We start from the raw sequence: 12718 nt of genomic DNA, 5'->3' as shown, positions 1-12718 counted from the left end.
TACAAATGTGGACTCACCTGATGTTAAGCCAACCAGGTAGTTTTTGTCTGACCTGGTTACATTGATGCGAACAACCACCTTGCTGTCTTCAAGTGAAACTTCCAGAGTTCCATCATCAAGGTTACTGAAGAGGAGTAGCCCGTGAGGGTTCCATGTACGGAACTGAAGGCCCACCGATATGATATCATGTGAAGCCCGACCTGGCAGTTGCAGAAAGCTGGTGGCGTTGAAAAACACAGGGAAGGAGTGTGTTTCCAGGCAGGAGAATGAAAGATTACGCTGTGAGGGCGGAGATGTAGAGATGGAGTGAGAGGCGATAATAAATCGTAAAATAGATAAGAATAACATATATTATATTTTTTAATCAGCAGTGTATTCAGGTGCTTTTTTTAATGCACAACACTGCTGCTTTGACCGTGTCCATGAAATGTGAATCTACTTTGATATGGATCTAATAGCTGTGTGAGTCAAGGAGGATTTGAATTCAAACATTTGGAACTGAACTTTGATTGCACTGTCTTTTGTTAGATAATCTTTTGAACAATAATTAAAAAACAGACATTAGGTGGAAGCTAGCGTTGTGAATGGGTATTGTGTTTAGACCCCAAATTTATGACAACTGACACTCTTTCATTCTTATTTCAATGCAAAAAAACCCATCTTATATACGGGCCAATACAATATAAGGCATACGTAAAAGTTGAAAATTTTCTCCAAAATGGACGAGACGCCTTATTGGGCAAAGTGCCCTGTGTATGGACTAATTTACAAAATAGGTAGATGCATGCATGTGTAAGTTTCATGTGACCATTTAGCGTATGACATTGTCATCTCAAATGTCTGTGTGTATGAGCTGCCATAATGAGGTGCTGAATAATCCAGAGCGTCTAGTCTATGGTTAAAAACAGAAATTGTACCCAAAACTGAGAGAACACCTTTAAATACGTTGCACCTTATGGTTTTGGAAATACGGTATATTATATTGCTATAGCAAATTCAGAAATAAAAGTTATACAGTGCTCTATGCGTGATAGGGAGTGAGCATTTGACTCACAAAACTTGATGTGTCCAGCTTTTTCCTACGGGCTAGGTCAGTAATGTTGTCTCCATTGTAGTTGATACTTTCCATGCAGCCTTTAAAGTTCTTGCGCCCACCTCCAATTGGCTTTCCACTGTATGGCATTCCGCCGAAGCTCAACTAAGGAGAGAGGAATAAAATGTTGAATTGCAGAAAACATTTGCTTAAGTTCAGGTGCTGTTAGTTTGTATTGCAGTATAACTGTTTGTGTGTGTGTTTAGATCACTTATATTTGTTACTAGAAGTTTCAATATTGTTGTTTATAAACCATTGGTTCTTAACCTGGGTTCAATCAAACCCTAGGCGTTTGGTGAGTCGGTCTCAGGGGTTCGGTGGAGCCTCTGGCACAGAGGCTATGACATATCGACACATCATGTTTATTCACAATGTCATGCTCCGCTTGACCATCACTGGCTGCAGGTGATCACGTGAAATTGCTTGGCCCTTTAGTGCTGCAAGGATATATCTTGAATTTGAAAAAAAAAAATCATATTATATTTGACACAAAAGTAGTGTTCGGTAAAAGCGCACAGGGTTTGGTGAATCCGCATGTGAAATTGGAGGTGTTCGGTAGCTCCAACAAGGTTAAGAACCATTGTTATAAACATTTTAACTTGCTGCTTCCATAATGCATCTCTGAAACAGGTGTCTACCAGAAGTCCATTGGCCTGGGCTACAGGTGCAGGAAGATCAGGCTTGTTCTTAAAGTAAGGGTCGATTGACTAGTCAATAAAAAAACACTTTGGCAACGGTTGTGAATAGCCCGAGAAAAAACACTCAAGGTGACTTCAAATGAGCTGTTAGCAAGTTGCAACACTGGTGTTATTGCTGGCTTTGGTCAAAAAGGAAGAGGAGTGCAAAGATGGGGAAAGAACTAAGACTGTCTTGGTCTCTGGTCTAAAGGGCGCTGGTGGGAGAGTAAATGAGGTTGGCAGAAAAAGGCGTTTTGAGGCTATTTCTGGCAACAAGCGTGGGACAGCGTTAACAACAAAAGAATTGAAACATAACATGTCTGCTTTTAGGACAACAAAAGATACAGTGATGTCTTTTGAAGCTGAAGGGTCAAATGCTATGCAAACAAGGATTTTAATTTCCTAATGTCATACTCTCGCTATGGAGTGTTGCCAAGAGTTGCTTTTATATTTCAAGGAACCCCAGGAGATATGTTAACAAAGTATTGATTGAAATTTAAATTGACGGGTTTGTATACAAACACAAACACACACACACACACACACACACACACACATCAGAACCATTAACAAACATACAGGCTTTATTTTGTTGAATGGATTTCTTCTAAGTTGCCAGTGGACAAGATGAGCCATATCAGCTGAGACAGTTAATACCCAAAAACACACACATGCACTTATGGGGTTATCAATATGTCAACAAACCAGCTCCATGAAGGGATTCATTCAGACAATAATCGCAAAAGCAAATATTAAGCTACAAGTAGGCCTGTAATCGCATTAGACACAAACAGCCATCATCCACTTTAGACATTCCAAAGAAAAAATATTTTTTTCATGTTTCAAGTATTATGCAAACTCATTATGTTACATGCATTACTGAGCAACATTAATTGTGGGAATGCTATGGATTATCATCACATTAGCACCTAGCAAAGCCAATATGTAATTTCCGGGGTGTTATTATTCTACTCCTTAGTTAGCAAAGGTCATCAGTGAGGAGATCAAGTTTGCATACAGATAGTTAAGTTTCACCAAAAACTGCAATTTATTTTGGATTGTATTTACAAATACTCCATGTTAATTGGCATCCATTATTCCACATGAAGACAATAATACATCCATTATTTCCATTATTCCACGTGAAGACAATAATACATCCATTATTTTCAGTTAATATGATAGGTCTTGGCGCCTGAGGATGTAGGGTTTCACTTGCCAGACTTTGAATAGGCGGTTTGGAAAATGAATGAATGATAAGTCTTAGAGAAGTAATTTTATTTTTTAGCAGGAAAAAAAAACACAGAATAAATAAAAATAAATCCAAATGTTCCTTTCTTTTAAATAAAATGTCTTGCTGTAATTAAACTCTGTAGCATGAGACCAAAAATATGTTCCCCCATTTTAGTTAATCACTGCTGCAACATATAAGGTGTACAGAATGTATGTACCATGCCCACATTTAGCGGCTTACCTCATAGTCCAAGTCGAGGTGATCAAACTCCCCATTGGTCCTGAAGTGTTGCATGTGTCTATCCAGTGTGAAATTGACATTACGACGGTAGCGCTCAATAACCACGGAGTGCCAGTGGTTGTCATCCAAGAGGCTGCCTGTCGTCACTGAGGTATGGCCCAGAATGGAGCCGTACTGGTTACTGCCTGTAATTAATATTACATTTGCGTGTAAGAATAAACAATTTCACAATATTTAACATCAGATTATATATTTTATTACTGTTTAAGATGTGTTGTGTTTGTTGGATTCATTTAGAAGTGTATATGTAGGAAGTGCAATGTACTGTCACTGCATAAGAGGGATATTCACATATTTAGATTAGGATAAAGGGCAATCATTTTAGTTGTTTTACTGGATCGCAACAAAAATCTAACATATAGGAATAAAAGAGTCATTGGATTAAAAATACTGCATATAATATCTTCAAATGAAGTTTATGAAATGCTTAAAAACAACAGTGATCTTCCTCATCATTGCTTTTCTATCTTCAGTCTTAGATATTGATAGAACAAGAATGCCTCTGACTGAGTCTCGAGAAATGGTGCAGCCGAATATTACCATTAATGTGTGACAGGACAGAAGAGAAGATACTTTATTTGTCATTGCCTTGCAAACAATCAAACCAGCCACACACGTGTGCACGGACTGACACCCGCACACACACTTTGAGCTACACTTATTATTTTGTTTAGTATGCTGCTTCACTACTGAGTCATGTTCAGTGTTTGAAAAAAAACTGTCACTGATGGGGATGCCTACCCAGGTTGATCTTTAGCAGCAGCTTGGCTTTGCGCAGCTCCAAGGTGATGTAGTCCCCCTGCTGCCCCTCTCCGTGGAGAATTACCCCATCACTCTCTGACGTCTTGAACCTCAGTGCAATCACATCCTTGATAAGCTTCATCTTCTTCACCTAGACATAAATGGTAGAAGCTTACATTTGGCATCTACAGATTCTACAAAGGGAAATTAAATATTTTAGTTGCTTTCATCAGAATATTGATTTTTTTAGAGAAATCTCAACACTTTAGATTACCTAAATAAGCAGATCATGGGAGGAATCAAACAGTTTTATTTGCTGCACGTCAGAGCTCTTCAATGAGTAAAATACCAAGTATTACCTTGAAACGATATGAGATCACACTCTGTCCATCAAAGTTGATCATGTCTGCCCCTAAGATGGAGGAAAAGAAAGCATGGGAAAAATAAATGAATGACACATTTAACAAAGGTGAGAGAAACAACAGGAAACAAAGTTACAGTATTCTACTCAATCAATAAAAAGACCACTGGATGGATACACTATGTTTCAAAAGCATCACAAGAAAATGGTTTCCAGAAGACTCATGAAGGTCATATAGTGTGCCTGTATAGAATTGATATGCACAATGGTGGAACAAGTGATAATGATTGTCAGAAGATATTTTGAAATGTTTGGAAAATTATAGTGACAGGTTTGAAGTAGTCTTAAATTTTTGATGGCCAGATTGCAGACATCAAGAGGTTCCCAGAGAGTGAGTGAAACTGAACAGATTTCAGGGGGAGTTGTGGCTAAGTCTTGCTATGATGAAAACACTAGGGTCTGCATAGCATCGAAAATATGACACTAAAATGAAAGAAATCAGCAGGGTCTCACAGGGAGTTAAATAAAGTGTCTATGGTAAATACGTGTCAACTCCTACATAAAACACACACTCTAAAAAATATAAATATAAATAAATATAGTACTTTATAAATCAAAACATGTTATGTAAAAGGAAACAAATTTGAATTAATTTGTTCTCTGCAAATTTCAGCCAGTAGAAAGCATTGATTTGATCCAAAACTATCAACTTGTCCAGCGAAGTGCACATTACAAGTTAATAGTCATTTTGGATCAGCTTCACAGCTCTGGGGCCCTGGGTTTAAATCTAGGTTGGTCCACCTGTGTGATTGTTTTCCCCGGGCCCGTATGTTTTTTTTTCCCACCCACATTCCAATAACATGCATATTAGGCTGATTGGACACTCTAAATTGCCCCTAGGTTTGAGTGTGAGAGTGAATTGTTATTTGTCTCCCCGTGCCCTGTGATTGGTGGCCACAGGTTCAGGTTATCCTCTGCCTTTGGCCCGGTTGGGATAAGCTCTAGCACCCCCCAAGCCCCTAGTGAGGATAAAGCGTTTCAGAAAAGTAATCGAAAAATCTGCTTACAACTTAAGGTTTGCTGCATGCTTTGCAGAAGAGATCTTTTTCACCCAATTTCACTGCTTGTTCTTCTATTTGCATATACTCCGACAACCATTCCATCTTAAAAGAACCGCTTTTCTTTTTTACTTTGTCTCATTTTGCCATGACAAAGAGTTGGCAGCAGCCTCACCGAACAGTTAGCTATTCTAACCTGCAAGATACAGGCACCTATGCCCAACGCATAACTAACTCAACCAATTAATGTCATTAACAATTACTTACGCCGTAGACGCGTAGAAGTAAACACACTTGATGTGAACCGCATCCTATCATTGGCCAGACGGACAGTTTTATAGCTTTATCCGAAATTACCGTTTCTTGTCAGTGACAGGCTGCTTCCTGGGTGGCATTGCAGAATGGCTATATTTCAAATAGTAGTTTTTTTTTTTTTTTTTTAATTCAGTTTAGACTTTATTTTGCGCATTTCTTTGCTGTGCGCAGAATACACGAGGGGAATGCCCAATTGCGCACACGTGCAGCTTAGAGGGAACATTGTTTATCATCCTGAAATAATTCTTATCATAATGTTCATATATTTGAAAAAAAGGAGGACAATGAGGAATTAGTGCGTGTATGCTATTACTCATAATGTGTACTCACAGTACAAGCAGCCATAGACCTCTATGCGAAGCCCAATCCGGCCTTCTATGCTCCATTCCAGGGGTACAAACCTTAGGAAGCGCGCCACAATTCCATGCTGTAACTCATGCCGAATTGCACTCTCTGAGTTTGAGTTTCCAGAGAAAGCCTGCACACATAAACAGAGAAAAACATGATGAAATTACACATCATCAGAGCAACCAGCCTAGGGTCTACCAAGCTGCTTGGAGGAGCTAAGAGCAAAAAGTATTTGTTCCGCTCACCACATCCTGCCCCCAGGAGGCACAAATTCACAAAACATACAACTTAATTATGAGACTATATATGAGTATTATTACACCATGTGAGAGTATGACTGCAGGGGATTTGGAGAGGAAATTGTGCTTTGTTGGTTTCGAAGTACAGTACACGTAAGAAACACTCTGTTCTTTCCCCTATTTAAATGGCTCCCTTAAGACTCACGGATTGCTACAGTTGACATAGTCGACACTACCTTTTCCTATTACAGGCATACCTTGAGATACGAGCTTAATGCGTTCCGGGACTGAGCACGTGTGTCGATTTACTCATATCTCATATTAACGTTTCCCATAGAAATTAACTAAACAAATTCATTCGTTTCCACCCTCGGAAAGAACACAAAAAAAAACAGAATATTACAGTGGAAAAACATTTTTTTATTGGTTGTGCTTCACAATCTACTAACAACCAGGTACCTTCCTACAGATTTTAATAAGTGCAAATATCCTAAAATATTTTTTTAACAAAAAGTCATGTAGTGAAGTTAGAAAGAAAAATTAAATAAGATATCAATAATGATGAAATGGAGACCGACAGGCTAAGTTGGTCTTAACGCATATTAACAGATTTTCAGATAACTCTGCACTCAACAACACCTCAGTCACACCGGAAGGCATTAGTGCCAATAGGTTCCCGAAACACAATATAGTATTTTCACAGGAAATTGGTTCAAATTAAGCTCAGCTTCAGAGCTACTCAAAATGCAGTGTGAAGAACTTTGCGCCTTTCTTTCTCTGTTATTTTTAACAATTCTATCTATCAAGGAAAGATTAACAGAGTAAACAAATGCACTAAAATTGTATATCAGTGCTCTGCTTCACATTCAAACAACTGCATAAGGTTCTTTGGGAAGTCGTTTATGGTGTTTGATATTGTATGTTAAGGTGAATATTTTAAATTATGCACAGAGGGATAAAAATTATCGGGGAGTGTGAGCAGGATGCAGCGGGAGAGCAACATGCTCGTACCAATAACATAAAGTTTAAATTTAACTTAAATGAACTTAAGATAAACACAGACTTTAATGGGTGTAAATGGGTTGTGCTACACCCGAGACAGAAGGGTTAATATATTCCACCGCAGGTTTCGAGTCCGAACTTGCTGCTACTTCGTGCCTTAGAACCGATTAGACGTTTCATCCAGTTTGTTTTTTAAAATTATCAAACCAGCCACGACTCGCTTTGAAGGGTTTTGCTGGTGTCATTTTCATGTTCTTGCTTTGCTTTCAAGTCCATGTAGATTCCGCTGGCTTTTTTGCTGATTATTGATTCGATCACGCTATCTCCCGCTAACTGTTTATCTTTGAACCATATTAAACAAAGGCTCTCTCCCTCGTTATGGATGTCACTGCGCAGCTTGGAAATGATGGTTAGCCCTGCATTGCACTGTATTGCTTTGGACCCATTGTTTTTCCATTTAATTTTGCACTGATTAATGCAAAAAAATGCAACCCGTATGGCCGGTGCTCATAGATATCTTTACATGAGGGAGATATTGTGAGAAAGACAGAGCCATGCCGTTCTAATAAGCAGCCTCTCGCATACTCAGCCACTTGGCAGCCCCATCGGGAACCATCTTGAATGTTCGTATATTTGTCTTGTATCTTAAGGCAAACATTTGCTTGGAAATTTGCTGGTATCTCAAATTTCTCATATGTTGGGACACTATGTAAAGGTATTACTATTCTCACTTGAATGCAAAGTCATTGCTATTGTTGCCTGGTAAAGAAGGTTCAACTCATGAGCTACGGAGCTAGACGTTAAATCCAGTTGAGGTGGGAGTTCAGGCAATGAACACTGGCACTTGAAATTGATTCAATGTCTACTAGTTATAAAAACAACCAAATCCACGAGGACTATTGGATGGATCAAAATTGGACATGTATCATCGTCTTGGGAATATAGAGATAAGTGATCCTTTTTACAGGGGGGCATAGCTCGCTAGAAGGAGAAAAGTATATTTTGAGCCGCATATTTCCTAGTACTGCTCAGAGCTGATTATGTCATTTTAAAGCCATATCAGTACTACTGATAGTAGCACCACTATTGGTTCAACACTACTGTGAAAATAGGCCTGCAGTCTTGGTGATTAAGTGCTATATTTTAAGTCCCAGACAGCAAATACAGTATTCTGCATTATTTGGATGGTGACAAGATGGTCCATCAAGAGTTCCTTTTCAAATCTGCAATTTTGTTTTATCGTGGCTGGAACATTCTATGTGCAATAGTTTATTTTTTAGGGCACTTTAAACATTCCATATGAGAGATTGTGGGAGTTGATCATAGGGCATAGTGTGAATTCAAACTACAAGCTTTTCTATCGACACATGACTAATCTTGTCTCATTGGTATAATGTAGTCAATGTAGTCAATTTATTGAGTATCTTGCTTGGATGCACTTCATGGCTGCAAGCCATCATTGACATTGGAAGGAGTTAATGTGATATTAAAAAAGGGTATAATTTTATTTCAGTTTAGTTTTGTCCAGAAAACTCCTACAATTGTTTCTTGGGTCAGATAGTCCATGTCATCTAATTCTTAGGTTATACCAACTGAAAGGTTTTTCTCTTGAACAAGGCTGAGCATAAAATGTGTGCAAATTTCTCACAGTGCCGAACATACTGTAGCCACAACTAGTTGTTCACTTATTTTAAAGTATTTTTTTCTTGTGTGAGGGGAAAACATTTTGATTAATTTGAACACCTTTTGATTATCATTCAGTTTAGCTTCTTGAGTGTAAAACATCACTTTTGTCCAGCTCACTCATTCCATGTATGAGAGAAAATTGGTTAAACGTTTAGCGCCGCATCTCTCGTTACATTATTTTTCTATTGTGTTCAGACCTCAATTTAGCACTTATCTCAGCCTTGCTGAATGAACAGTTTAATTCAGAGGCATTACAATGTAGAGCAAGGGTCAGGAGGAAGCCAAAGGGACATATGAGTGGGTTGATGAAGATGAGCACAAGAAAAAAAGTCAAACTTCAGAAAAGTCTTCTTCGTGAACCATTTCATTCCCTCTACCCCAAACTGAAACAATTTACCAGCACCGAGAGGGAATTATGTAGTGTGTGCCAACCATAACTGCATCTTTCAGTATAAAAATAAAAGGAAAAGCCTCATAGGCTTGGAGAACCCCTAAATGAAATTCGTACAGCCCTTATGTGGCTATACAATCCTTAAGTGAATCGCTGAGAGTAACATTCAAAAAAGATGGCAACTATCATGATTTGCAATGTCAAAGTCTGACTTTTTGCTCCAGTTGGGAGTAATATTTATTAATGGTTTTCCTCATGCCAAATGCAAAATGTAAACATTTACAGATGGCAAAACTAGAACATGCAGAGCTTCAAGAATTGATGACCAATATCGTTGCATTTATTTCAGTTATGAAAAAGCAATGAAATTCAGCAACCAGATAAATAGTTTCTTCGGCATTGTTTACATTTAGATCACATTTAAATACCATCTATTATTAATTGTATGCAGACTTCTCATTGCTAATTTTTACCCGTTCAAGATCAGAGTCTCCAAACCTGGGCGAGGGCGGGGTAGTTGACTGTTTTCCATTTCCTAGCATTTGAATGTTGCTGCTGGAACATCCAGCCGATATGGAATCCCCTGCCCTGAGCCCATTGTGTGTAACCTTCCCTAACAGTGCCATGGGAAATCAGTGTAGCCTAGTCTAGTCTTTTGTTTTCATCGGGAAGTGCATAGGACAGAACAAGGCCATAGAATGAAATAAATGAATAAAAAAAAAAAAAAAAAACGCTGTTTCACAGGCATTAAAAAAAAGACAAATGAGGAATATTTAATGGTGTGCCACCATTCAGTGTCTGAGTTGCTCTACATTTCATTTAAGTGTTTCATATGTTCCAACTTGCTTAATACAGAATTTTAAGGACCAAGGACAAATTTTGGGTAGCAACTGTTCAGGTTTAAGGAAACAGTTAATTTGCTGATTATTAGAATTGGGAAAAGTCGAAACCATAAAATGTGTGAAGTGTTGTTCATCTCCTCGTGTCCTGCGGTTGGAGGGTCACTAATTCAGGTTCTCCCCCCGTCTGGCGCAATGTAGTTAAGGAATGTCCCTGTTGGATAGCTATGTAAACTGCTATGTACTGGCTAATATAATGGTATTGGAATGTTGGTTACCTACCAGGTCAAACACTACACACGCTAAGTGATGCCTTCGTGATCACAGTAGTCTGTCAAATGCTTCAATAATAATAGTCCGATTTGAAACTTGATAAAAAAAGTCTGAACAGGCAGACCTAGAAATCTGATATGAGAATGAAACATAATGGAATTGGATATGCTTCCAGTCTGAACGCAGGCTCAGTCACATGTTGTGTACACTTAGCAAAACTAGAGGATAGCTGCACGTAAACACCATGGCCTAAAAATCAACAAAACGTGTTTTAAATACTGTCGCAGTATCTTGAACTTAACCAAGTCATCGAATTAAACATAATTTTCTCTCATAACCTGGTTCACAAATATAACTCAGTAAACAAAATATATTTTTATTTGCCTATGTTCTTATTGTATGGTGTAGTTTGTTTTTTGCCTGAACACAGCTGGTTTAGGCTCCAGCAACCCCCGAAACCCTTTCGAGGATGGGCGGTATGGAAGATGAATGAATGAAATGATTCAAGTTACGACATAACCGTAAACGTAAATATATTTTCTGAATCTGTTGTTTCATTTTGACGTTGTTCTGTGTCCAGCTAGACACTTCGCTGGCTTCCTAATAGAGCCCCACAACAATAATTATTTCATTTAAAATTATTGGCGCCAATGAAATGAATAAGCGGACCCTGATATCGAGGATAAACAGAAGATAAGAAAGTTCTGTGTGGTTGACTGACATTGCAAGGCAATACAGGCCAGCAGTAACCCACCTACTGGCATCACTACGCTAATTAAGTGGAAGAAAGCCGTAAAAGCGACAACTTCTTTGTATGGTCTCTCTGTACTGAATAACAAGAAGATTGCTATTCCTTTGGAGTTCCGTTTCATGCTAAGTTGTTTTGAACTCAAGCCCATTCCAGCTTTGTTTGAATTTTGAGTCACTGTTGAAAATGCCTTCTAAGTGTCCTCGGCCATCTAAGGCAAGGGTCCACAACCGCCGGGCCGGGAACTGGTACCAGTCCGCGAGCCACCTGGAGATGGTCTGTCAGAGAAATCAATATTAACATTTTCAATCTCGCCCTCATACTTGAAATGAGAAATGTTGTTATTATAATAAAAAAATGCAATATTTGGGACTTTTGTTGGAGCCATGGAAGTCGTCCATGGGACATACAAGCCCCCCCTATATGAAGGTCCGTGAGAAAATAGGAAGACCTTTACCTGTCCGCGGTGAGAAAAAGGTTGGAGACCGTTGATCTAAGATATCGAAACAGCCCAAGAAAAACGAGACATGATGACAGTGACATTCATAATCATTCATGCGAAAGGTGTAGCACACTATTTTGGCATAAATGCGTTATACAAAGAAAGAAGAAGCAAACATTCAGAAAATGGCAAAACAATATATTTTTCCTTTTTTCAAGGACACCAAGCGAGTGGTAACCACAAAAACTAAAAAATGAACCGGCATTATGAAGGATTTACGCCGTAGATAAGGCTGTGGAGCTGCCAGAGAGCACGCCAACACGCTGCCCGCAAGCATGAGGAAAGACTGACAGCAATCAATTGGAAACTTGAGTGCACGATTGCTGCAGGCAGAAATTATTTCAGGTCTGTATATATCATCTTATTTTTGTTGCCATTAGCTGCAATGTTATAAAATCTGTGAACAATGTGGGAACATCAGTTGTTAAACTACAAAGGACCCTCGTGATACAAGCACCTTGCCTAACAGGTTTTTTCATGTTGTGAGCATCGTCATGAGGGAAAATGCATTTCATTATTCACCCATCCTCCATACTGTTTATCCTCACAAGGGTTACAGTGAGTCTCATAATGCGAAGATCTATTCATGATACCAGATCATAATCATAATCCAGATAAGCCTCTTTATCACTTGCCATTTCCGAGTACCGCGGTAGCTCTATTTACACTTTGATGCCCCAAGTGTTAAGGGACCGCACTATGTGCCATCTCGCATCAACAGAATCCCCCATCTGCTCATCCTCCTTTCGTCTTCATTTATACAATGTTATATCGAAGTGCATCCAAATCATCAAGTGAAGAATAACTGAGTCCCCAGTTTACTCCCAAAATTCATGGTAAGTGTTTTATAGTTGAAATTATTTTTTTCAGGTAAGTTAACCTTCAAAGTGATCCCTTGAACTATCCATTAG

General features: G+C 38.7%; 1 protein-coding gene across 2 annotated transcripts in view; it reads right to left on the bottom strand.

Moving 5' to 3' along the window:
- cntnap2a (contactin associated protein 2a) overlaps positions 1-12718 on the bottom strand; it is a 231862-nt gene that overhangs the window by 119985 nt on the left and 99159 nt on the right. For both annotated transcript variants that reach the window (XM_077736044.1, XM_077736045.1), the window contains exons 4-9: positions 6110-6257; positions 4405-4457; positions 4046-4196; positions 3245-3429; positions 1055-1198; positions 18-279 (exon numbers count right to left, since the gene is read on the bottom strand). In XM_077736044.1, coding sequence (XP_077592170.1) covers positions 18-279; positions 1055-1198; positions 3245-3429; positions 4046-4196; positions 4405-4457; positions 6110-6257 — 943 coding nt within the window. The remainder of the gene's footprint in view (positions 1-17; positions 280-1054; positions 1199-3244; positions 3430-4045; positions 4197-4404; positions 4458-6109; positions 6258-12718) is intronic.

The sequence above is a fragment of the Stigmatopora nigra genome, chromosome 16, assembly GCF_051989575.1.
Source record: "Stigmatopora nigra isolate UIUO_SnigA chromosome 16, RoL_Snig_1.1, whole genome shotgun sequence".
In the NCBI taxonomy this organism is placed as follows: Eukaryota; Metazoa; Chordata; class Actinopteri; order Syngnathiformes; family Syngnathidae; genus Stigmatopora; species Stigmatopora nigra.
The sequence above is the reverse complement of the archived record's forward strand: the minus strand, read 5'-3'. Positions and strand labels throughout refer to the sequence as shown.